The following is a 27783-nucleotide window of genomic DNA, read 5'->3' on the forward strand; positions in this document are numbered from 1 at the left end:
TTGCCACATTTCAGGCTTCAAACATAAAGATATAAAATTCAAACTTTTTGTGAAGAATCAACAAGTGGGACACAATCGTGAAGCGCAATGAAATGTATTGGATGGGTCAAACTTAAAAAAAAAAAAGAAAAGTGGGGTGTGCAATATTATTCGGCACCCTTGCGTTAATACTTTGTAGCGCCACCCTTTGCTGCAATCACAGCTGCAAGTCGCTTGGGGTTTGTCTCTATCAGTTTTGCACATTGAGAGACTGAAATTCTTTCCCATTCTTCATGGCAAAACAGCTGGAGCTCAGTGAGGTTGGATGGAGAGCGTTCGTGAACAGCAGTCTTAGCTCTTTCCACAGATTCTCGATTGGATTCAAGTCTACACTTTGACTTGGCCATTCCAACACCTGGATACTTTTATTTGTGAACAATTCCATTGTAGATTTGGCTTTATGTTTTGGATCATTGTCTTGTTGGAAGATAAATCTCCGTCCCAGTCTCAGGTCTCTTGCAGACTCCAACAGGTTTTCTTCCAGAATGGTCCTGCATTTGGCCTCATCCATCTTCCCATCAATTTTGACCATCTTCTCTGTCCCTGCTGACGAAAAGCAGGCCCAAACCATGATGCTGCCACCACCATGTTTGACAGTGGGGATGGTGTGTTCAGGGTGATGAGCTGTGTTGCTTTTACGCCAAACATATCGTTTTACATTGTGGTCAAACAGTTCGATTTTGGATTCATCTGACCAGAGCACCTTCTTCCACATGTTTGGTGTGTCTCCCAGGTGGCTTGTAGCAAACTTTAAACAAGACTTTTTATGGATATCTTTGAAAAATGGCGTTCTTCTTGCCACTCTTCCATAAAGGCCAGATTTGTGCAGTGTACGACTGATTGTTGTCCTATGGACAGACTCTCCAACCTCAGCTGTAGATCTCTGCAGTTCATCCAGAGTGATCATGGGCCTCTTGGCTGCATCTCTGATCAGTCTTCTCCTTGTACGAGATGAAGGTTTAGAGGGACGGCCGGGTCTTGGTAGATTTGCAGTGGTCTGATACTCCTTCCATTTCAATATGATTGCTTGCACAGTGCTCCTTGGGATGTTTAAAGCTTGGGAAATCTTTTTGTATCCAAATCCGGCTTTAAACCTCTCCACAACAGTATCTCGGACCTGCCTGGTGTGTTCCTTGGTCTTCATGATGCTCTCTGCGCTTTGAACAGAACCCTGAGACTATCACAGAGCAGGTGCATTTATACAGAGACTTGATTACACACAGATGGATTCTATTTATCATCATCAGTCATTTGGGACAACATTGGATCATTCAGAGATCCTCACTGAACTTCTGGAGTGAGTTTGCTGCACTGAAAGTAAAGGGGCCGAATAATATTGCACGCCCCACTTTTGAGTTTTTTATTTGTTAAAAAAGTTTGACACATCCAATAAATTTCATTCCACTTCACGATTGTGTCCCACTTGTTGATTCTTCACAAAAAATTAGAATTTTATATCTTTATGTTTGAAGCCTGAAATGTGGCAAGAGGTCGACCAGTTCAAGGGGGCCGAGTACTTTTGCAAGGCACTGTAAATACTTAGGAATACATATTTCTTCAGATCTTGAACAAGTAGTTGAGACGAATTACAGACTCATATTAAATGAAGTTGACAATCTGTTTGAGAGATGGAGGACACTGCCAATATGTATGATTGGAAAAATAAATACAGTAAAAATGAATATATTGCCAAAGCCACAATATATTTCAAAATGTCGCCCTTCTGCCTCCTCCCGAATTCTTTTCACAAATAAAGAAGAAGATGATACATTTCTTATGGAATAACAGGAACTTCCTTATGACTGGGGAGGCTTGAAAGGACCCAATTCTCGTCTGTATTATAGAGTTGTACAGTTACGGTCTATTATGTTTTATTACACTACTCATTTTCCACACTGGACTGACATGGAGACTCGGGGCTTAAAATTGACTCTCCCATCATATCTATATTCAAATTCAATAATTAATCTGCTGAAACAGACTGAGAACCCATTTCTTAAAAACATGATAAGAGTATGGAGAGACGTAAAGAAACTTTTAAATGAACCAACTTGTTTGTCTCAGTTTAGTCTGGTGTGGGGTAACCAATTGTTTATACCTGGTAGCGCTGACAGGATGTTTAAAGCATGGAAAGACAAAGGACTCCAAATAATTAAAAATGTTTATCTACCAGACTCGGACATACTGATGAGCTTTCAAGATTTACAAAATAAATTTCACTTTAAAGGAAAGGAAACATTTTTCAAATACCTTCAGCTCAGGAATTTTATAAGAACAAATCAAAGTTAAAGCTGCAAGCAGCATTGAAGGCCCTCGCACCTAAGCGCAACTCGGCCTGTGCAGCGACCGCGGGCGCCTGGCATTGCCGGTTGCACGCCACCAATTTGGCCGCCGTTCAATTCCAAATGTAGTTACTAAGGGGGCCTGTGAGCAACATGTCAAATGATCTTCGGTCATGCAGAGTTCTGGTCTGGCGAGAAGCATTCAAAATTTGGAGTAAATCCGACCTTCCAGATGGAAGCTGCACTCAGTTTTTTATCAGTGGGCAAAGCTGAAATGATGTCATGAACTGACTGTGGCAACATGTTCAGCATTGATCCATGATGATGTATACTACATTTCAAGTGGATTCAATGATGTATGAGGGAGATATAGCCTTTGAAATGTCCTTGGGGCACTATTGATCCAAATTTCCATGTAATCCAATAGAGCTGTTTGGGGGCTGACGAAGATCAACAATTTTCAGTTTGGAGTATATCGGACCTTCCTGATGGAAGCTACACTCATTTGTTTCTTAGTGGGCGGGGCTCAAGTGATGTCATCAATTGACTGTGTCAACATGTCCATCATTAACTCATGATCATGTATACTACATTTCAAGTGGATCCGATGATGTATGAGGGAGATACAGGTCCTTCTCAAAATATTAGCATATTGTGATAAAATTCATTATTTTCCATAATGTCTTGATGAAAATTTAACATTCATATATTTTAGATTCATTGCACACTAACTGAAATTTTTCAGGTCTTTTATTGTCTTAATACGGATGATTGTGGCATACAGCTCATGAAAACCCAAAATTCCTATCTCACAAAATTAGCATATTTCATCCGACCAATAAAAGAAAAGTGTTTTTAATACAAAAAACGTCAACCTTCAAATAATCATGTACAGTTATGCACTCAATACTTGGTCGGGAATCCTTTTGCAGAAATGACTGCTTCAATGCGGCGTGGCATGGAGGCAATCAGCCTGTGGCACTGCTGAGGTCTTATGGAGGCCCAGGATGCTTCGATAGCGGCCTTTAGCTCATCCAGAGTGTTGGTTCTTGAGTCTCTCAACGTTCTCTTCACAATATCCCACAGATTCTCTATGGGGTTCAGGTCAGGAGAGTTGGCAGGCCAATTGAGCACAGTGATACCATGGTCAGTAAACCATTTACCAGTGGTTGTGGCACTGTGAGCAGGTGCCAGGTCGTACTGAAAAATGAAATCTTCATCTCCATAAAGCTTTTCAGCAGATGGAAGCATGAAGTGCTCCAACATCTCCTGATAGCTAGCTGCATTGACCCTGCCCTTGATAAAACACAGTGGACCAACACCAGCAGCTGACACGGCACCCCAGACCATCACTGACTGTGGGTACTTGACACTGGACTTCTGGCATTTCCTTCTCCCCAGTCTTCCTCCAGACTCTGGCACCTTGATTTCCGAATGACATGCAGAATTTGCTTTCATCCGAAAAAAGTACTTTGGACCACTGAGCAACAGTCCAGTGCTGCTTCTCTGTAGCCCAGGTCAGGCGCTTCTGCCGCTGTTTCTGCTTCAAAAGTGGCTTGACCTGGGGAATGCGGCACCTGTAGCCCATTTCCTGCACACGCCTGTGCACGGTGGCTCTGGATGTTTCTACTCCAGACTCAGTCCACTGCTTCCGCAGGTCCCCCAAGGTCTGGAATCAGCCCTTCTCCACAATCTTCCTCAGGGTCCGGTCACCTCTTCTCGTTTTGCAGCGTTTTCTGCCACACTTTTTCCTTCCCACAGACTTCCCACTGAGGTGCCTTGATACAGCACTCTGGGAACAGCCTATTCGTTCAGAAATTTCTTTCTGTGTCTTACCCTCTTGCTTGAGGGTGTCAATAGTGGCCTTCTGGACAGCAGTCAGGTCGGCAGTCTTACCCATGATTGGGGTTTTGAGTGATGAACCAGGCTGGGAGTTTTAAAGGCCTCAGGAATCTTTTGCAGGTGTTTAGAGTTAACTCGTTGATTCAGATGATTAGGTTCATAGCTCGTTTAGAGACCCTTTTAATGATATGCCAATTTTGTGAGATAGGAATTTTGGGATTTCATGAGCTGTATGCCAAAATCATCCGTATTAAGACAATAAAAGACCTGAAATATTTCAGTTAGTGTGCAATGAATCTAAAATATATGAATGTTAAATTTTCATCATGACATTATGGAAAATAATGAACTTTATCACAATATGCTAATATTTTGAGAAGGACCTGTATTGCATGGGGACGCAAAAGAAATAAAGTTCCCACATGTCCCCTCACGGGCTTCCGTACCTAACCTCTTAAATCTTTAGTGCACATGCAGCAGTTTTGTTGGTCAGATGAGACTTTATGGTACTTTTGGTTTGATGAATGAAGAGATGCAGGGCTGATTTAATCCAGAATCTGTCTTACAAGTGTCCCTTAATCACTGGTGAACTTGATTACGACTAAACACGTTTTACACGCAGCAGACTGCGTGTTAACACCGCTACATTCAACTCTCCTGAAGTTCAGTAATCTTTGTGACTTTGCTGTCAGCTCTATGAGTTTAATAGATAAGTCCTTATTTCTGACTTTACGTTACAAATCCAATTTTACCACGTCCAGTTCTCCACCTGCGTTTGCTCCCTCCATTCTGAACGCAGGTGGAAAACATCGAGCAGAAGCACTGTTGGCTTGTGGGTCTTGTAGTTTGTTTGACTCGCATTATAGTATAGGCTTCTTGGAAAAAAAACTACACAATGGCGGCGTCAATCCAAGTTTTTTTTTCTTAAAGTTTATAACAAAGTCTCAGTTTTACATTTCCAAAGACAATTGATCCTAGTTTATTTCCCCTCCTATTGGTTAGCTCCCGCTCCCGTCTGCTCCCGTTAATTTTTTATCCTGTACCGTCCCAATCACGTGATCTTTACTGATGCTGTCTCCCGTCCCGCGGGATTCCCGTGGGACTCCCGAAAAAATGTCAGCCTCTACTGCACAGTCACCAGATCTAAATATTATTGGGCCACTTTGGGGTGTTTTGGAGGAGCGAGTCAGGAAACGTTTTCCTCCACCAGTATCACGTAGTGACCTGGCCACTATCCTGCAAGAAGAATGACTTAAAATCCCTCTGACCACTGTGCAGGTCTTGTGTATGTCATTCCCAAGACGAATTGACGCTGTATTGGCCGCAAAAGGAGGCCCTACACCATACTAATAAATTATTGTGGTCTAAAACCAGGTGTTCCAGTTTCATTGTCCAACCCCTGTACATATGTGTACCAAATTTCACAATCCTCCGTCAAACCCTTATGTTTGAACATAGTGTTCATTATGGACAATCCGTGACTAGCACAGAAGTCCAATAACAAAACACCGCTCGGATTCAGATCGGGGAGGACATTCCTCCCGATCACGCCTCTACAGGTGTCACTGTCGTTTCCCACGTGGGCGTTGAAGTCCCCCAGCAGAATAATGGAGTCCCCGGGAGGGGTAGTACTCCGCACTACCGCTCGGCCCGTAGGCCGAGACGACAGTCAGAGACCTATCCCCAATCCGAAGGCGCAGGGATACAACCCTCTCATCCACTGGGGTAAACCCCAACACGAGACGGCTGAGCTGGGGGGCAACAAGCAAACCCACACCAGCCCGCCGCCTCTCCCCGTGGGCCACTCCAGAGTAGAAGAGAGTCCAACCCCTCTCAAGGAGATGGGTTCCAGAGCCTGCGCTGTGCGTGGAGGCGAGCCCGACTATTTCTAGTCGATATCTCTCAACCTCCCGCACAAGCTCAGGCTCCTTCCCCCCCAGCGAGGTGACATTCCACGTCCCTAGAGCCAGCCTAAGCATCCGGGGATCGGGCCGCTGAGGTCTCCATCTACGTCCGCCACACAATACTCTTTGCACCGGTCCCTCACAGTTCCCCCTGTAGGTGGTTGGCCCATTGGGGGACGGCCTCGCGTCTCTCATTCGGGCTTGGCCCAGCCGGGTTCCGCGAGGAGCAACCCGGCCACCAGGCGCTCTCCGGCGAGTCCCAACCCCAGTCCTGGTTCCAGGGTGGGACCCCGGCTCCGCCGTACCGGGCGACGTCACATGCCTCGATATTTTCGTCCTCATGAGGGATTCTTGAACCGCTCTTTGTCTGACCCATCACCTAGAGCCTGTTTGCCATGGGAGACCCTACCAGGGGAATTTAGGCCCCAGACAACATAGCTTCTAGGATCATTTGAGCACTCAAACCCCTCCACCACGTTAAGGTGACGGTTCAAGTAGGAGCCAAAAATGACCCTTTGACCCAAAATGGCCGACTTCCTGTTGGTCTTAGGGCATACCCCCAATAGACGTTTTTTCATAATTTGGGGAGATCTAGCTATGTACCAATTTTCAACTCTATAGGACTTACCAGTTGGCCTATCTCACTTTAGGGGGCGCTGTTGAGCCATTTGTATTGCGACTTTTGCGAAACCCTTAAAATACATACATTTCACACACGACTGATGGCTCCGCCAAATTTGGTGAGTTTTTGAATATGTTAAAGCCACGAAAAAGGCAATTCATTTGTCGCCAGAATTAAATAAACGGAGTAACAATTACAATAGGCCCTTGCAGGCCTTCCTGCTCGGGCCAAATAATGAGCTGACAAAACCTGCCAAGTCAACTTAGGAAAAAATTTTAACAAAAGACAGTTTGAGAACAGGTATTAAATCAGAGTTCTACCACTTAATGATGTTACATATCCCCGAAGGATCTCACGATAGACTTAAGGCTTGGAAGGAAGATTTATTACTAGAACTATCTGAGGAAGATTGGCAAGCAGCATGTGCATTGGTCCATACTAGCTCTATCAACACAGGTCTTAAAATGGTCCAATTCAAATGGTTAATGCGGGTTTACATAACACAAGAGAACCTCAATAGGTATAGCAGGGAGATACCTGATATATGTCCAAAATGTACAGAAGAGAAGGGTACTTTGGTTCACTGCATGTGGTACTGTAGGACAATTTTGTTTTTTTGGACAAAGGTAAAGGATGTAATTGAAGAAATTATTTCCAAGCAAATAATATTAGATCCAACGCTGTTTGTGTTTGGGCTGTAGCCAGAAAATATAACTACACTAAAAATGAACAAATATTTATAAACTTAAGTTTGCTCAATGGAAAAAGATGTATATCGTTCAGACTCATGGACCGAATAGCATCCAATGGACCCGACAGATGTCACTTACGCTCCCTTTGGAAAAGATTACATATATTTTAAAGGGCAAACAGGATTTGAGTACATCTGGAATTCCTTTATTATGTATTTTAAAGATCTGAACATGACAGAGGATAGAGCGAGTGATGGAGGATATCCACTGCAGTTCTCAAAGACAATTTTCTTGAGGTTCAAAAACAGCTGAATTTGATATCTCGAAATAGAGATGATATATGGACTTTATGGGGGGTGGCATTATGATTAAGATTGGGAGAGGCATACAGTTGATTTTGTTTGTGTTTTGTTTCAGGCTTGAACACAATGTTTAATACTCCCATTGTTGATACATTTTACCGAATGTTTGAGCTGTCTGTATAAACTTATAAAATCTCAATATTTGGCAAAAAACAAAACAAAAACGGACTTCCAGTAGATACCAAAAAGAAGGAATGTGTTACAGCATTGTGGCTCTGTCTAATTCTGAATTTGGAAATGTTGGCAGCCTTTTGAAAATCTCCATTGTACTGTACATGTTTCACAAGTAATAAACATGGAGACTAGTAATGGTACAGTATCTCACAAAAGTGCATACACACTTCATATTTTGTAAATATTTCATTATGTTTTCATGGGACAACACTGAAGATATCACACTTTGAAACAATGTAAAGTAGTCAATGTACAGGTTGTATAACAGTGTAAACTTGCTGTCCACTCAAAATAACTCAAAACGCAGCCACTAATGTCTAAACCACAGGCAATAAAAGTGAGTACACCCCTAAGTGAAAATGTCCAAATTGTGCTCAGTCAGCCATTTTCTCTTCCCAGTGTCATGTGACTCATTAGTGTTACAAGGTCTAAAGTGTGAATAGGGAGCAGGTATGTTAAATCTGGTGTTATCACTCTCACTCTTTCATATTGGTCGTTGGAAGTTCAACATGGCACCTCATGGCAAAAAAACCCCAAAACAAAACACTCTGAGGCTCTTCTAAAGACGATGCACAAGAAAGCCTGTAAACAGTTTACTGTAGACAAGCAGACTTAAGCCATGGATTCCTGGTAACAAGTCCTGTATTCTGGTGAGACCAAGAAAAACTTATTTGGTTCAGATGGTGTCAAGCGTGTGTGGCGGCAACCAGATGAGGAATACGACCACTACAAAGTGTAAAGGTGATGAACTCATCAAGCATGTCTCCAGACCTAAACCCTACTCAGCATCTGTGGGGCATCCTCAAACAGAAGGTGGAGGACCACAAGGTCTCTAACATCCACCAGGTCTGTCATGTTGGCATGGAGACGTGGAAGAGAATTCCAGTGGCAACCTGTGAAGCTCCAGTGAACTCCATGTCCAAGAGAGTTATGGTACTGGTATTTTCCAGTGCTGGAAAATAATGGTGGCCACACAAAATAATGACACTTTGGACAGAAATTGGACATTTTTATTTAGGGCACTGTTGTTGCCTGTGGTTTAGACATTAATGGCTCTGTGTTAAGTTATTTTAAGGGGGCAGCTAATTTACACTATTATACAAGCTGTATACCGACTACTATACATTGTATCAAAGTGTCATATGTTCAGTGTTGTCACATGAAAAGATAAAATAAAATATAAAAAAGTGGAAATTTACTTTTGTGAAATACTGTATCCCCGCTATTTGCTAATATAACATGCTAAAAATTGTCTAAAATGTCAACACCAGTGTTGGGAACGTTACTTTAAAAAAGTAACTAATTATAGTTGCTTGTTACTTCTCCCAAAAAGTAACTGAGTTAGTAACTCAGCTACTGCACTATCAAAGTAACTAGTTACTAGTCAAAGTAATTATTCAGTTACTTTTTAGAATCTAAAATGATGTTACAAGTTGCTGACCAGAAAAATCAAGCCTATTTTGTTTGCACGGTGTAGGATTGTTGGAGCTCGCGCTGGCTCAAGTTGTTAGCCACAAGTGTTGTGGAGGGGTGAGACGATGCGAGGTGCTTCATGAGGTTGGAGTTGCTGGTCATGGGACGTGGATAATTTCTATGTTCCCGGACATAACTTGCAAATCAAATGCACATTTTTGCCTTTAACTTCAGAGAACGTGAAATATTGCCTATACTTCCAACTTTCAAATGCCTTCTTTGAATTCACAAGACTCCCCTCCATTGGCATGTTTCTCTCTTGCTGTCAGTTTACTCTGACCGTGTGGTGAAAATCTGTCTACCTGATGCCTTTTCAGGCCAATCAGTGACACGTATACCGCTATCTGTCCATACCCTCTCCCCCACGTCCTGCTTTTTCCTTGAAGAGCTTTAAAAAACACTCACTGCACCAGCGGGAGAAAAGCAGATCTCTGCGCAGCAGCAGACTGTGCTCCTTTTAAACTCCGCTTATTGAGTTGTAGTAACATGATGTAGTAACATCATAGCGGCATTACGGAAATGACAAAAGTAATTAGATTACTCCAGTATCGAAAAAGTAACACAGTTACTAACGCCATCACTTCCAACACTGGTCAACACAAAATCAGTTAATCTTTGTTTATAAATAACAGTTTTGCAGCAACTGCTCCCTCATATACTGAGTGACATTGCCTCTACTCCTGATCTAAATAATAAATTAAACCTCATACCAGGAAGGCTAGAAAAAATATTTTGAAACCTGTTCATTGTAGTTTTTTATAATCTCCATCTGCTAAAATCTAAGTCGCCATGTAAAAGTTTTACAAAAAATGGAGATCAGCCAAAAAAAACTATGACTGTTGGATCTCTCTAAAAAACGTGATGAAAAAGGCTCTTCAAGATCTCTGATAGCAGTTCTTTAAAAAAATGTATTAAATGTTTAACATCAAAATTCTATACTTCTTCAGACTTAAATTTCTAGTTCTCAGTGCTTTTCTGCTGAATAAAGTCTGGAAAAACAAATAATTTTCCATACTTATCCATAACTGGAAAATACTTCTATTTCTATATATTTCTAGACAGCATAGGAACCCTGTTTAAATAGCATTTTTGATAATGTACCCATAAGGTAGGCTCTCTTTAATACCAAAACGTAACATAAAAAGACTAATAAATTATCTGCTGCTATTTGTTGATTCAAATCCATGTTTATTGCCTAAAAAGGTCAGCTGAGAATGAAACATTAAGTCCAGACTATTGGTGTTTTTATTAGTTTTTGAAGCTATCCAAAATCATCAATATGGGACCCTTCTTTTTGTACAGGCACATACGTGGCCTTCATTTATTATGTCACCCACAACTGTTATCCTTGTTAATCATTAAGTTTTTTATACAATATTCCATACTTACCATCTCAAGGCAAAAATACTTTTGAAAAGTGAAGTGTTTTCTTCTATGACAGTTTATATTTCAGATTTTTACCAGGAGCACTGAACGTCACAAATGAGTTTACAGAATCAGACGGCTGGGAGATAAACCAATGGGATATTAGTTTTTCTTTCTCTATTAGATTTGCTGCCAATAACAAATTTAGAATATTACCATCTCTATTCACTACAGACTTTTGCAGACAATAAAATACTGAACACGGTCTTCAGTAAGATACAAACTGTTGCACAGCTTAAAGAGAAGTGAGGAGAGGAAGAAAGAGAAAAGTGTTCGCTAAAACACTATGCAGTAAACTGTCCTAGACTGTATTTTATGCAAAACGATCAGCAGCCAACCCAAAACAAATCAATTCTTGTCCTCACAGGGTGGATACAAACATAATGGTAAAAGCTTATGCAACTGTCAATGTCATCTTGCCACTGCGCAATTATTCAAAGGGGACAGTGATAAGCGGCATGCTAGTGCCACAGAAGCAGAGGAAAGGAGACAATGGTCGTTGCGTGAAATGCAGCTTCTGGATTAGGAGGAGAAAATACAGTAACAAGCTCACAGCTTAGTGATGACTAATCTAAATCCAACCTTTCTGCTTTTATTGCCTTCTAAATCTGTTTTCTTAAACCACATGAAGCAAAACCTTTTTTCTTTCTCACCCTGCGTATTAGATAGTCTCACAGACCCAAATGAATAAACAGACGGGCTTAAATAAACACACGGAAGCACAATCCCACTCACCTATGCCATGGAGTTGCTTTTGTTGGCAGCAGCTATTCTTTGCCAGAGGTTTTCTCTGCTTTTTGGTTGTGTAGGTGTTTGGGTACATTTGGTACAAGTTGTTGCTTTTTAGCCAATACCCTAATGCCCTTGATAGATTAGAGTTCAACTACTGAGTTAACTTGAACTGTTGACCTCTGATATGGAATATCCATTGTAAAAAACGTTTTTCTATCACTTGAGGCTTTAAATCTACAGCTTCGAGAAGGCTCCACTCTTAACTCCGAGATGCTCTGATTTGTCTGATTCAAATTTAAATAAACAGATTAAACCAAAACCTTTCTGAGTGCATCTTCTTGATTAATTCCTGTCTTTGACAGATAATAGCAGCAGAAAATCATCAACTGTTAACTGAGCCTGTAATTTTTGTTTTAATTGTGCATTTTGTCCTTCGCTGCAGCACAGCAATCTGTAACTGAGTATTGCGCATTATTAAGCCTGTTTTAGTGAAAATAACAAAATCCTTGAATCTGCCACTGCCCTTGCTAAACCTCATTGGTTTCTCATTTTAGATTTTTTTAAGATCTGGGAACAAATCAGATCTGAGAACAAATCTTATAATCATATTGCTATGGTACCTTCTCAACACGCTAAAAGACTTCTCTGTATGCGAAAACTCAGGGAGATTTCACCTCGACTCTTGCCCACAGTAAATGTCAACATATCTTACTAATATGCATTGAAGGCTTGGTGCTTGTCAGACCACATGAGTACTATCCTCAACCTTCCAGACAGGATTTAAAAAAAAGAAAAATTCTTTAACCACCACTTGGGAGATCTATTTGAGTACAGATGGGAAACTTCAAATCTCATCTGGTAACTACCAATGTTTTTAGCACCAGTCAGATGCTGCTTCAGATGCATTATATAGGAGTGATTGACATAGCTGCCTCCCTCTTTTCAATTGTAAAAATGGCAGCAGCGTGATGGTGGCAGTCCCCTGGCAGCAACACTGAAAAGAGGGTATATACGGCAAATATGTGCACACAAGCTAACAATGCAGCACCCTGGATTTTAAAATTTAACTATAATAGCAAAAGGCTGCAGTTATTATTTTTTTCAAAATGTTGTATAAAACTGCAACAACATAAAATAGTTTTGAAATTGAAAAATTTTATATTCTTTGGAGGAAGAAATAAAATCAATACATGCTGCTGGTGACTGTGGGAGACTACCAGACATTTCTCTTGTGCTGCAGCAGCATATATACAACATTGATAGGTTAATTTTCTGGCCCCTAGTAAGAAAGAAACACAAAATATAACTTCTTCTCTTTGCCTCTTTTGCTTTTTGGAACTACATATTATTCACACTAAACATTTTTTGTTACATATAGAATACTACCAAACCACAGACTGAATTTATGATTTAGAAAATTCTCTTTAGTTATCTGCACACATTAGTTTTAAAGCCCAGCAAAAGTTTAAGGTAATCATTAAAACATTTCTATTTGGCATAATTGCAACTATGTGGTGCCCTGAAGTGTGTCAGTGGGACAGATGGAAAGAACAGTGTGGACCAAAAAAAAAAAAAAACGATTGACAAGCTGTCACTGATGCCTGCATCCTTTTTGCTAGTGATGTACACACATTCACTGTGTTATCCAATCTGCCTTTCAGCTTTTTGTTGCCAATAAGGAGTGTCACAGTGAAGAGAACTGACACCAGTCTTACCTGTGGTTCTTTTTGCAGTCTGATGTGTATTCCCTTGTGGCCTGACAATGCCCTCTTCTCCACGGCATGGTGCCTGAAGTGATAATAATCTCCAAAAACCTGCACAAACACAGACAAAGGGGCAGTGAATTTACCTGCAGCAACAGGACGGGAAGATAACACTGTTTACAAGAGCATGGGAACACAGGCGAATGTGGAGAGAATTTGACTGAAGCGGATGTCAAATCGTATGCTGTCAAGGTTGGCTTTCTCTGTTAGTATTAAAAAATAAATTGGTGTCTGTTTTTTTATTTATCTAGAAGCGTAGGTTCTAATTCAAATTATCAGGTAACGTTCCAGCCAGGCAATCATGTCAATTTAGGGCTTTGGTTACAGAATATAACTACACTGATTAAAAAAAAGAACATAAGAATTGTGTGCAGAAGTTTGATTTAGGGTTGCACAGTAGTGCAGTTGGTTGCATTGTTGCATGTTCTCCCCATGCATGCGTGGGTTCTCTATGGGTACTCTGGCTTCCTCCCACTGTGGTTGTTAGGTTAACTGGTCTATCTCAATTGCCCTTAGGTATAAGCAGGTGTGTGCATGGTTGTTTGTCCTGTGTCTCTCTGTGTTGCCCTGCGATGGACTGGTGACCTGTGTACCCCTAGACTGCTGGAGATAGGTACCAGCTTCCCTGCAACCTTATATGGAAGAAGCGGGTATGGGAAACGGATGGTTGGATGGAAGTTTGATTTACTGTAGATTCTCTCTTTTCTACACAGCATATAGATTATACATACAGTCCCAAATATATACAAACAACATCACAAATATTTTGATAAATGTTCCTTAGCATGTTGTAAAGAAACCACCAATTTTTAATTGAGCCCAACCAACTACTGGCATATTTCTAGCTGAATAATTTCCTTTCAGAATTGCTAGAGGCCATTTTAACTTGTTGGTCTCCTGGTATAGACCAACAAGCAAAGCACGTGCATTTTCAATAGGGGTTAAGTTGTTTTATTAATTCCCTGCTTTATCAATTCAAACACACATCAAAACCAGTTTTGGTGTTTGTTATGGATTATTATCCTGTTGAAACAGTCAGTTGTTTCCAGGTTCAGCCATCAAACAGCTGATTTAAGGTGCAGTCAAAGTATTATGAGGCAGGCTTGGTCTTCAATATTCTATCCATTTTGAACAATGCACCAGTATCACTGGCAGCAAAACGGTGTCCTCAAGTTTGAAAGCCACACCTTAACTTGTCCAAAAATACTTTCGTCATTGAGGCCAAATGGGTCTTTGTCTCCTCTAACCATAGAACCTTTTCATAGAAAGCATGAGGCTTGACCATGTGGGTAGCTGCCATCTTCAGACATGCTTAAAGTTGTTGATTTTAGTGCAGGGCTACCATCTTAATCCATGCTTATGTTAAACTTGCAATGATATTGATGTTCCAGCATCTTCGGTTTATAAAAAGCTTCAGGCTTGATAGTTCCCGGTCTATTCTTAAACATCCTGACCAATATCATTTGATACAAAGTGCGAGTTTCGGGGACATGGATAGAACTTCAAACAATCAGGTGTTCCAACAAGATGGTCGCAAATGGATATCAAAACTGATAACTGTCTTCCTAAAGCTCCAACCTCAACTATAATGTATGGACTACACTTAAAACTCAGTGCCAGAAAATTGATTAATTTAACTGAATGCTAGCAATTCTGTCAAGATGAATGTTCAAATATACATTCAGAATTAGGCTAGGACCTTGCTAATACATACTAACATGCAGTTTATTGCTCAGAGACCTTTTTAAAAGAATTTCTTTTGGGAGTATTTGTGAACCAGTATTTATAATTTTGATCCTGTGTCATAAAGAAAATCCAGACTAAATTCTAACTTGTGCACCCAATGTTTGTTTAAAGAAAAATAAAACTATTGAAACTGCATTTGTAAACATATAAATCATTTATATATGACATTCATAGCCATGATAAATGGACGTACATTTTTGATCTAAACTGTATATCAACTGATCTTTAAAAAAAACCTGGAGCTAGTTTAATGTTCTTCATAAAAGTGACATTTGACATCTAATACATTGAATATTTCCCTCCACCAAGTATTAAAATCACAGAAAGTGGTACAAAATCTGTTTAAGTAACCTTATGACAAGATCAATTAATGATAAAAATACCCTCTCAATTCTGCACGGCAACAGCATTCACACATGACCTTCAGAGATAAAGCTACATGAAAGCTGTCTGGAGCATCTCTGAACCTGTTGTCATTGAACCTATTGAACCTCAAGTCTTGCTCATAAAGGAGCTTTAAGGGACAAGTAATGGGATGACAGCTGTCACCAAACTGGCCTTAAACAAAAGGGGAGGTTTACTTTCTATTAGTATTGCTATAAGGTGACGCATCAAGCAGGCTCCTCTGCTTGTCATGTCAAGGAGAGTTGACTTAGGAGAGGCATAGAGACTAAATAATAAGGACATATAGAAGTAAATCAGGTATAGCAGACAAAAAAAGCCTAACAAAAGATTAATAAAGTGAAAGATGATGAACAACACAGACCCGTTTTAAAAGGTTGTATTCACAGGGGAACAGCCACCATTTCAGCAGGAAGCATTGCAATCTGTACAGTTGTACCACTTGGGAATGGGCTCACCTTCACAAGCCCAGTGAAGCGAAGAAAGAGAAGGGGAACCAGGGGAAGAGGGGACAATGGAGGGAAACGGGGAAGGGAAGGGAGACTGGGGCGGGCTGGAGGGAACCCAAGGTTTGATAGGCCGAGCAGGCGGGATGGATGTGTGTGAGAAGCAAGAAGAGCAGATGCAGCAGGATAGAAGGCTCTCCTGGGGCTGCAGGCATATTCTGCAGGCAGCGCTGTCTGCGAGCCATCCAGACTGGAGGCTCCGGCTTAAAGGCCAAACCTGGCAGCACTGATATAGAGATGCTATCCTCTAGCAAGCCAGTTTGAATACGTTTTTTATGAGTTTTATGCAAGAATTATCCTTCTTTCAATGCATGTAAATACCAGTAGAAAAAATGAATAAGGCTGCTTAATGTTAAGACAGCTTTTAAAAACATCTTTGTATTGCTGAATGAGCTAAAAGGAAAACATAAAAAACTTCCTTTACTCATTTAACCTACATGAGGTTTGGAGGAAACGAGTCAAACTTTTTAACAATTAGTGAAATCCCAGAAGCAAGTTCATGCAAACATACCACACAAGCATTACAGCCTAGCTCAAGGAACATATTTAATGTAAGACTAACAGTATGGCAGGTCTGGTTGCTCTACAGTGTCTGTGGAGATTTGCTTTACAAAGGGCAATAAAATATCCCCCATTTATTGAATTCAAGGTATGATAGATAGCATCTGGTTTAGCCAACAAAGCGTACAGTGGGACAAAAAAAAGACAATAAAGACAAAGAATTACAGATGAGACGAAAGGAAAAACAAAGGGTGGGAAAAAACCAAGAGACAATAACAAGCACATCTAATTGAAAAAAAAACCTGACAATAAGTACAGTAAGGCTTACAATATTTGTTTAATTTGACCAATATTGTATTGACCAATATTTTGACTGGAAGTGCATACATTCACAATACAAAATTTTTTTTGTGGCCCTTCCAGAGTCCAGACATGTAGACAGAAGAAGAAAAAGTACGACAACGCTTGCTTTTAAGAAATACAGAGGAGAGATCTGCTGTTTTTCCTGTATAGTTTATTGATATCTAAGGGACAATGGTTTAAAAACTGCAGTGATATTATCGATAGAAAACATTTTTTCTTTTCTTTTCTTTTCTTTTTCTCTGCCCTGAATAGACACATTAGAGTCCCTAAAATGGTTATAGTGAAAATTGTTACTGTGAGTGGAGTGCAGTTGTTCAGCTGAACTAAAAATAATGTCAAAAGGGGAGTGTACTTGTCTGTGAGTCCAGTTGGCTCACATGCACACCGAGAGATCTGTCAAGGCCCTAAGGAGGTCTTTAACCTCAAAGACTTTAAGCTTATTGCAAAAGCTGAATGGTCACAAATACCCGTGGAGACAAGCAAAAAGCTTGTTAGCAATTATAAGAAGAATTTGATTCCTCTAATACAAAAAAAGGCTTTTCTATTGATTATTGTATAAATAATTTACTACATACCAATTCAGTAAAAAAAAAAAACCTTGAACATTGTCCTATTATCTTTGTCATTTGCATTCAGATACATACCTCTTGGTGGAATGAAAATAATTTTAAATCTAAATCTGCCAGGGGTTTGAACAATTTTGATTCTAACTTCAGAACTAAAAATTGCTGCCAGTTTTGGCCTTTCTCTACCTGCTGCATGCAATTCTGTGGTTGTACCTGCTTAAATGTACTGTATTCGTTTATGTTGTGCACTGAATTGCGGGCATGTCTGCATATACTTGCATAAATGTGTGTGAAGACATGGAGGCAAGCACTGTCTGAAATTAAATTTGGGAGGGGGTTCAAAAGGGACAAGAAGGGGGGACACTCCCACCATGCCTGGGAGCAGGCCCAACAGTCTGTGGACACAGAGAAAATCATGGCAGCAAGGGGCAGACAAGGGCCAAGACCCAGCATGCCCCTTGGCTGAGCTCAAAACGCTCCCTACATCCCCACCGCATCCATAAAATGCAACATCCCCAATATCAGCAGAATAAAAGATAGCACTACTACCCGGCAACCAGCAAAGAGCACACCACGGGAACATAGCCCCACCCAAACACTACAACTATTGAAGGCGACTGGTGCTGTTTCTTTCTTTAGGAAGCTCTTTAGCAACATTCTCCAAAATTAGCACCATTCTCCAACAACACTAATCAAGGCCACACCTAAACAAACGAGAAGACAGCTCTAGCAATGATGACCTTATAAAAACAGAAAAGTATGTTAAGATAAACTGCTATGGTAGGTCTTTAACTGATACAAAACCTTATAAACACCCTGTCTCAAAAATAAAGTCAATGCATGAGTGGTGAAAGCACCTTTAAAATATAAGATTGTAGCGTGATGAAAGATATGACCCTAGGAATTAGCGTGACCCACTTTCACATTGATTGTGGCAGGCCAGAAAGCTAATTTGCTGTGTCCAGGGGTGGCTTTTCTGTGGGACAAACCTATTTCCCAGAGTGCTGATGTCCTCATTTAGAACTTGAGTCTACGGGTCTTGTGAAATTGAAATAGAGACAGAAAGCTGCAGCTGAGTCATACTTCTACAAAGCTTTAACTAGAGTGAATCATATGGAGGTTTGGGCGAATGTATGTGTGCATGTGATAATAATTGAGAGCACTGTAGGTCATTAGTCACCCTGCCAGTAAGCTCTGAATCTGCATTAGAGGCACACTGCCCTTTACACCCCTCACTGGACACTGCCAGAGGTTGCTGTCTCATGCTTTAGCCGCTTCATTCTCATTTTCATCTTTTATGTACATTCATTTATTCTTGGAATGTCAGCTCCAGGGGTTTCAGAGAAGTCCCCAGCAGAGAGCCAGCCTTTTTATTCAGGATGTTCAGTCTCTTTTAGTCGCTGTGTACGGATTCTGCTGCCCCAACAGATGGCTTCAAAGAAATTTATATATTTCACCACAGACTCAAAGCAAGCCTTGCTATAAGCATAAAAAAACGCAAAGATTTTCGAATACTTTTTGCTCTATTTCTTCATGTAAACAGCCTCAGAGATGCATTTTTAGACCAATCTTTTGTCCAGATGAACACTCAAATATTTAGTCTTTTACCACCACCACTATGGCTTCTAGCACAGAAATAAGTGTCTTACTCCTGGTTTAAAAAAAACAAAAAACAAAAACCACCCTTATTTTTGATGCCCCTACATCGCATTTAAAATGAGATGTTTCTGTTCCTGCCCAACACAACAACATGACAACTGCAGAGTAATGTGAGTAATTCTGCAGGTGACAGGACACTCAGCTGTAACGGAAATCTGAAGCAAACAATAAGAAGAGAAATGTTGAGCATTCAGTGTTCCTGTATTACTGACCCCTATGTTGGACAGCCTTTTAGTCTTATTAACTGTTGTGGCTGACAGGTAGTCAATAACCCAGGCTGTTGTAGGGGCATCAACCCCCATTTTTTTAAAAGTTCCCACATGGATTTGCAGCTACATTATGTTAAATGTACTAGGGCATCCAAACAGGATTGTTGTAATAGGGGGAGCTGCTAAACAGATGTTTACAACATGTTTTATTTTGTAAAGGTCCTGCAGTAAATTTGTGCACATACAGATAAGGGCTTTTAGGATGCTGGGGTCGTCACTATCTGGACATTCAACCTTGTTCCAGTTCAGTCTAGCCAGGTCTGATCCTTACATGATTGATGAGGACAGACGGTTAACGCAAAGGGGGACAGGGTGAGGGATTTCAGCGTCCTTAAGTAGGAGGAAATGTTGAGGAGGCTGTGTTAATGTCAATGAAACTGTGACAGGAGAATATATGGGTCCAAAGAGGATGTGAGGTTTGTGTGGCATAGTCAAGGAGAATGATAAGCCTTTTTTAGACCTGAATCAAAAACACAGTCTGAAAGTCTATCACCTTGAAGCTGCAAAACCACAATAACAATGAGTCAATGTCCTTCAAGGATTTCTTTTTCTTGTTCAGCCACACACTTACATCCTTGATTATCTAAGGATTTCTTAATGGGTGACGCACATCACTTTTCTGGTACAGATGGTCCACAATAAAGTTTATTTAGTCTGTCACACAATCAGTGATGGCATTTATATCAGCTCCCTGTGGCTCACAAAGTACATCCTGACCTTTGCTTCACAATGACATTTCAGAGTTTCTTTAGCTTCTCTGAACATCTCCTGGCAGTTATTATGGTCACAAGCTGCCAGTGAACAAAGTATGGGTAAGTGTAGTTTAGATGGAACATAATTATGGTCTGCTCCTGCAGATGGGGGTTACACAAAGACAACATGCAATTCAACAACTGGATAGAAATGCAAAAACTGCTTTTGTGTGGCTGTGAAGTTGAAAACATGTGACCCTTTGTTTATTTTCCTGCTTAGTTGAGAATGGTAAACTGCTAGTTCTCGCTTAGGATAAAATCAGGCAGTGCAAGCAATGCAACTGTAGCAAAAATAAACTTGTCAATAACTGTGAAATTTTCCTCATATAAGTAATAAGTAACTAAACTGCAACTAAAATAAAGAAAATAAACAAATCAAATAAAAAAACATTCAAATGGAATAACAATAAAACCAAAGCATTATGGAGCTTTTATACTATTGGGGGCACTTGGTTTTGTCCAAAACCCCACATGAGTAACTGGACTGGACTCAGTTATTGTAAAAATGTTTGATATTAAACTTTAAATATGTTTTTTAAATGACGGTAACATTTGTCAATCCAACAAAAAAAATGGCCAGAGAGATTTTAGATATTGATCAACACTAATCAACATATCAACATAAAGCTCTCGATTTACCAGTCGGTCTACGTTCCTACCCTCACCTATGGCCATGAACTTTGGGTCACGACCAAAAGAATGAGATCCCGGATACAAGCGGCTAAAATGAGCTTCCTCCATACGGTGGCCGGGCACTCCCTTAGAGATAGGGTGAGGAGCTCTGCCATCCGGGAGGGGCTCGGAGTAGAGCCGCTGCTCCTCCACATCGAGAGGAGCCAGTTGAGATGGCTCGGGCATCTATACCGGATGCCTCCTGGAAACCTTCCTCGGGAGGTGTTCCAGGCACGTCCCACCGGGAGGAGGCCCAGGGGATGGCCCAGGATACGCAGGAGGGACTATGTCTCTTGGCTGCCCTGGGAACGCCTTGGGCTCCACCCAGAGGAGCTGGAGGAGGTGTCTGGGGAGAGGGACGTCTGGGTATCTCTGCTGAGTCTGCTGCCCCCGCGACCCGGTCCCGGATAAGCGGAAGACGACGAGTACGAGTAATCAACATATGATACATTTAGGATATTCCACCATCAATAATAGCTTTTAAAACACGAGAAACAAGAGAGAGAAATAGTTTCAAATTATTTTCATTTTTAAAATATGCCTGAAGGTTACCCTTCTGTGCCATTCAAATCTCCATATCACACAGGAAGAAGTTCTGTATCCTCCAGAAATATTTTTCCAGAGGCACATCCTTAAAACTTTCTGAACAAGTACAAAGAGTAAAAAGTGAGACAACTGCTGACCTCAGCACAAGGGTTTGTTTAGCTGTGTGTGATGATATTGTTAGTCAAAAAGAAGAGTGTGGTTATGTTTTAGAAACAGAGTACTTGTGAATAGCTGCTTATGATGCTTTTGCAGTTGATAAGATATTGTTCCACTTATCTCATCTATAGGTACATTTTAGAACACTTAATAAAGAAAAGATAGACTGGAGAAAAAATATTATTAAAAACTTCACTGAAAGCAGCTTTTTCTTTAGATAGAGTAAATGGAGCAGAAAAAGATGTTCTCTATCTCTGAAGGAATATGGCTACAGTCCAATAAAGAGTCATTATTGTAATGTTTTTTTTTGTCTCATACTGCAGCTAATTTAACAAGGATTTCATTTTTTTTATTATTACACAACATGAACAATTAGAGAAAACAATAACCATTGCATATTTGTTTTGGATATTTCTCACTTACCTTAGTAACCTTAGTTAACACAGGAGCATTCATTCATTCATTCATTCATTATTTATTTATTTATTCATTTATTCATTCATTCATTCATCCTTTATCAGGTCTTAGTTAATTCTGGTAAATTGTATGTACTAAACACCAGGTACCAGGAATTTATTTTCAGTGATTAATAATATGTGAATATTAATATTGGCTAAATCTGGTTTTGGAGGCTTTAAGTAAAATTACTCAAACAGGATAGTAAGTGTTCCTCTGAAGAAATTTCTTTTTAAAAAACAGAGATTTTGTCAGAGAGTATCTTAATAAAATCTCTGCACATTTGAATTATTTAAAGATAAGTGAGGTCCAACTCTAAAGCAATCTTATGTAATATTATGGTTCTCGAAAACTCTGACAACCCAGGGTTCAGACCAGTAAGCAGCCGCGGTTTAACACACCTCTCTGCAACTTCTGTACTGTTATCCACCCATTACCCAATTGAGACAGTGACTTAGGAGGATAGGAGGTTTATTAGAAATTACAGCCTGGTTGTTACTCCCCTGAACGCTCTTACCTCTTCCAAAGCGAAATGTTTGTGGAATAAGGATGCAGAGAAGGCCTTCAATAGGTTGAAGGACCTCTTCACGTCAGCTCCAGTGTTACAGTCTCCTGACCCAGAGAGACAGTTCATCGTGGAGGTGGATGCCTCAAGCACTGGGGTCAGAGCCATATTAAGTCAAAGAGGTGAGGATGATCGTGTTCACCCATGTGCCTTCTTCTCAAGGACTCTGTCACAGGCTGAGCGGAATTACGACGTGGGAAACAGAGTTGCTGGCCGTCAAGTTGGCATTGACAGAGTGGAGACATTGGCTGGAGGGGACTAAGGAGCCGTTTATGGTGTGGACTGACCATAAGAACTTGGAGTACGTGAAATCAGCAAAACGGCTGAACCCCAGGCAGGCAAGGTGGGCTCTGTTTTTTGGTCGTTTTAATTTCTCCCTGTCTTACAGGCCAGGGTGTAAAAATGGCAAACCTGACGCCCTATCCCAGATTCAAGAGCCCACAGAATCTCAGTCTGCGGGTGAAGAGGAGTTTATCCTTCCTGAACCCGTCAGGTAGTCTGTGTCCCGAGTTGAGGTGGAAAAGGAGGTCCAGGAGGCCATTAGGGATCTGCCTATCCCACCATCATGCCCACCAGACCGCTGTTTTGTTCCTAAACGCCTTGTGCCAAAGGTACTGGAGTCTTGTCATTGCTCTTGTCTCGTTTGTCATCCTGGAATCAGCAGAATGATTCAAACAGTTCAAACTCAGTTTTGGTGGCCATCGCTGGTTAAGGATGTCAAAGACTTTGTTTCTGCATGCACTCAATGTTGTCGAGCCAAGCCTTCTCATCGCCCCCCTGCGGGGTTGTTGCACCCATTGCCCATTCCCCCTCGCCCATGGTCACACATTGCTATGGACTTTGTAACAGGTTTACCGGTGTCAAATGGTCACTCTGTTCTACTGACCATAATTGACAGATTTTCTAAGATGGTTCATCTGGTGCCCCTGGAGAAGCTCCCGTCTGCAAAGGAGATGGGTGAGATACTGATAGAGGACCCCAGTTTGTGTCACGTTTTTGGAAGGAGTTCTGTTCCTTGTTGGGAATTTCTATCAGTCTCTCTTCAGGTTTTCATCCTCAGTTTGATGGTCATCCTCAGTTTGATGGTCAAACTGAGAGGGCAAACCAAGAAGTGGAAACCAAACTTTGCATCTTATGTGAGTCAGACCCGACTAAGTGGTCACAAAATTTGCCCTGGGTTTAATACGCCATGAACTCTATGCAATCAAGTGCCACTGGTTTGTCCCCTTTTCATGTTGTTTTTGGTTTCCAGCCACCCATGTTTTCGGTTCAGGAGAGAGAGGCTAATGTTCCATCCTCCCAAGCGGCTGCCCTAAGGTGCCAAAGAATATGGAGAAAGGCCAGAAGGTCGATGATCAGAATGTCACTGGTTCAGTCAAGAACGGCCAACCAGAGACGGACCCCTGCCCCTAAGTACCAGGTGGGGCAAAAAGTTTGGCTCTCCGCCAAGGACCTTCCATTAAGGGTAGAATCCCGGAAATTGGCACCCGATTTGTTGGACCTTTCCCAATTTCCAAGATCATCAACCCTGTCGCTGTACGGCTGAGATTACCCAATTCTATGAGGATTCACTCCACGTTCCACGTTTCTCAGGTCAAGCCCTTCGTGGAGCCCCAACTTGTAGATTTTTGAAAGCCATCGTGTGAGTAGATATCCAGCGTTCCTTCCTGTCTGATCATTGTTTCTTGACCTTGCCTTGCCTCTTGGATTTTTGCCTCTCTGCCTGCTCCCTTTCGGACTGTTTGGATTTTGGTTGTCGACCCTGTTTCTTGCATCAGGTTTATGCCTCTGCCTGCCCCTTGCCTGACGTCTCTTGTTCCGATCATTGACCCTGTTTCTGTCCTCGGATTATTGAGCCAGCCTTGCCCTTGGATTATTCAGCCTGAAGTCACATCTTACCTGTACTGATCACTGCCTGCCACCCACCGAGGTTTCCCTTCTGGGTTTCAAGTTCTACTCAAGACAAAAGCAGGTTAGTGACTTTTCTGATCCCTGCAATATCTGGAGAAACTACAAGTCACTAATCCCTCTTTCTGCCCCAGTGATTCCCAGAAGCTGTGTGGAGTTTTACCTGAGTGACTTTTTCCTGTGGCTGAATAAACCTTTTAAATTTTCAGTACTGTGTCTGGCTGAATCTTGGGTCCGCCTGTTTCAGATTCGTAATAAAGGTGGGTTATTGAACATAAGAGCTCTCTCTTAAAATACTTTATTTGTGATAATCTGATTAATTTATTTTGTCTCACAGAAGATGATATGTTAGTGCAAATGAGTCAACCCTTAATTATTTAAATTTTCACAATCCTCAACATACTGGGCGAAGAAGAGGAGTAGCAACAATTTTTCAGTCGGGTTTATTGATTAGTCCGAGGCCAATTAATAGCTAAAATTCTTTTGAATATTTAACACTGAGTTCCAAATTGCAATGCAGTAAAAGCATATGTGTTTGTTGTTTTATATTGTCCACCATGCCCTTACTTTCAATTTTTAGATCAGTTCACAGATTTACTTTCTGATTTAGTATTAAACACTGATGAGGTCATTATAGTGGGGGGTTTTAAAATTGATGTTGACACTGAAAGTGATAGCCTAAATATAGCCCGTAATGCTATCTTGGACTCAATTGGCTTTGTTAAAACATCCGTAGATCTACCCACTTTTGTGTTTTTACTCTGGACCTTGTGCTGACATTGACTGTGAAGGAATAACAGTGTTTCCACATAACCCTGTCCTTTCTGACAATTTTTAATTACCTTTGAGTTTAATTTCACGGAGTACTCCACACCTGACAATCAGACAATGCTTAAAAACTTAAAGAACCTGTTCCATTTATATTTTACTCATTATCACAGAAAAACACAAGCTGATGATCTTGTTAAGAGTTTTACTATGATAATAGGTAATTATTCATAGAAGGCTGGCTCCCTAGGCATATTTAATGAAAGGTGTGTTTGATTTATTGGTAAGGAATGTTTGCAGACCGTGGGCTGTTGCTGGTTCTTTTCAATCTGTTCATGTCAGTTACAACTTTATAATAATGACCCCATTGATGTCTCTTAAACAAAGTTGTATTAAATAACTTCGGGTTATATTAGATGAAAATAAACGTATCTTACCGAAGGTATTGCCATTACAAGCAAGGACTTGGGTTTTCAACATAAAGTACTTTCTGTTCTCTTGTTTGAAAAATTTGACATTCTCATTCTCTCTCATTCACTAACTGCACTGAATCTAGCTTTTTATTAGGTAGCGGATAGCATACCATCAAACCCGTTAACTGTTTAGACTTGACAACAACCTATATAAATGCATACTTAGAATGTGCTATCCTTATAATTTTGAAAATCCTTGGACTCAAATTAAGAAGAAAATAGCATCCAAACCTGATATAGGGCCTGATCTTCAAAAGATTTGCGTGTACAAAACCGCACGCAAACCTTTGGGTCAGCAAAGCTGATCTACAAACAAGGTGGTAATCGGATTGCGTGTGCAAAATCAGCGAGACTGCGACGCAAATTTTTTATGTGTCTGCCTTCATGACTATGCAAAACATATGATAATGACCCAAACGCGCAAATTCATGGGAGGAGGATATGCAAATGTCATCCCTTACTACCCGCAATGCAATTTTCAAAGCCTGAAACGGTTTGCGGGCGCAATTTTTGCATGTATTTAGCACGTTTGAAATGCAGGTGCTAACTGGGACACAAGACAGTCTGCAGTCACTTTGGCCAGAAGGAGGCATAGATAGAATGACAGATGACAGGGAGAGAGAATCTTCTCTACAGGTGCCAACAGTTTTGGGTTGTCAAAAACAAAAACAAAAAAACAAAAAACAGATGAGAATAGAGGATTCTATGTAGTATCATCTAAGCTCTGATTTGGAGCCAATCACAAACCAAAGCCATGATATTTCTCCTAATGTATGACTCCTTGTAACACTTCATGCAACATCATTCCATTGTAACATTGCTGTCAGTGATCATCTGCTGAACGCACACAAACCTGATCATGGCAAAATGCGCACATACAGTAACTGATCAAGCGCACACAGCCTGTTATTGGACATCATGCAAACGACCCACTGTGCTTTGATGTTGATAATGCAACAAATAGGAAAGAACTAAAGACATTATAAGGCAGATTAAATCCTTCATTTGCGAAATGGATGCTAAAATCACTTCTTAGCAGGTGAAAAATCACCATTTTAAGGCAGCTTTTCCATGTGGTGACAGACAGTGTATACTTTAACCTTGTCACTAAACCAAACACATTGCTTTATTGACAGCAACGTTATGTCATTGCAGGGCAAACGGAGCTGGATCAGTTTGATTACGCTGTTTAAATGTAAACATATGCCAGGGAAGGGTTTTGTTTATGAAGTAAAAAATTATTTTGTGTTACCAAAAAACAATTTAAACAATCAAACATGTTGTATATCATTAAAATACTGGCAAAACAAACAAAACGAATTTAGTAAAATCATTGGAAAATAATGTTCGATTTAACTATTTTGCAGGACAGTTATGTGAAGCTATGTTTTAAAATCAGCAAATCTATAACATTCAAATTGGCAACTCTTCCAACAATCTATTTTTATGTTGCTAATATTACGTTCAAGCTTAAATATTGTGGCTGTTTATGATAAACTCCGAACTCTTCAAACACAGACTCTCAAAAAAAACAACAGAACCCGGTGAGTCTCCGAAAAGAATTAAAAGATCAAGGGAGACAAAGTAAATAACAGACATATTTGTCTTTTATATTGTTAATATTGATTGGTCAATTTGTTGTGAGTTACGTCGAGCAAGAGAAGAGAAATAATCTTGTCAGGGCAGATGACAAACCTGCTGTGAGTAGGACAACAAAAGTTAACTAACTGTAACAGTCCAGAAAAGCAAAGGCCGAACGGAACAGAAGGAAAAAAATCAGCAACAAGATCATTTATAATGATGCAGCGTAACAATCCCTGCATATTTCTAGCAACACAGCAGAGGATCTGTTTGCTTTTCCTCTTGTTCCAGCCAGGAGCACACGCAATTTCCTCATTTAAATAGGGCGGTCTGCACCTGCTTTGCACCTGTTATCCATTGCATGCGCAATCTTTGAAAATCGCAGTCAACTCGCCCACTTATTGCACATGCAATTTATTTATAGTACACGCAAATTAGCACCTGCTATTTGGGATCTTTGATCAGGCCCATAGTGTACTATATAATGCATGAATAAACATGGGGAATAAAAGGTGTTGTGTATGTCATTAAAACACTTAAGGTTTTTAAAATTACAGTTTGTTTGATCAAATCAGAAATTATTT

The 27783-nt window shown here is 40.5% G+C and overlaps 1 protein-coding gene across 2 annotated transcripts in view; it reads right to left on the bottom strand.

Annotated features, from left to right (window-relative positions):
- furinb (furin (paired basic amino acid cleaving enzyme) b) overlaps nt 1–27783 on the bottom strand; it is a 186706-nt gene that overhangs the window by 90569 nt on the left and 68354 nt on the right. For both annotated transcript variants that reach the window (XM_047351551.1, XM_047351558.1), the window contains exon 3: nt 13263–13361. In XM_047351551.1, the coding sequence (XP_047207507.1) occupies nt 13263–13361 (99 nt within the window). The remainder of the gene's footprint in view (nt 1–13262; nt 13362–27783) is intronic.

This window comes from Girardinichthys multiradiatus, chromosome 2 (genome assembly GCF_021462225.1).
Source record: "Girardinichthys multiradiatus isolate DD_20200921_A chromosome 2, DD_fGirMul_XY1, whole genome shotgun sequence".
Taxonomy (NCBI): Eukaryota; Metazoa; Chordata; class Actinopteri; order Cyprinodontiformes; family Goodeidae; genus Girardinichthys; species Girardinichthys multiradiatus.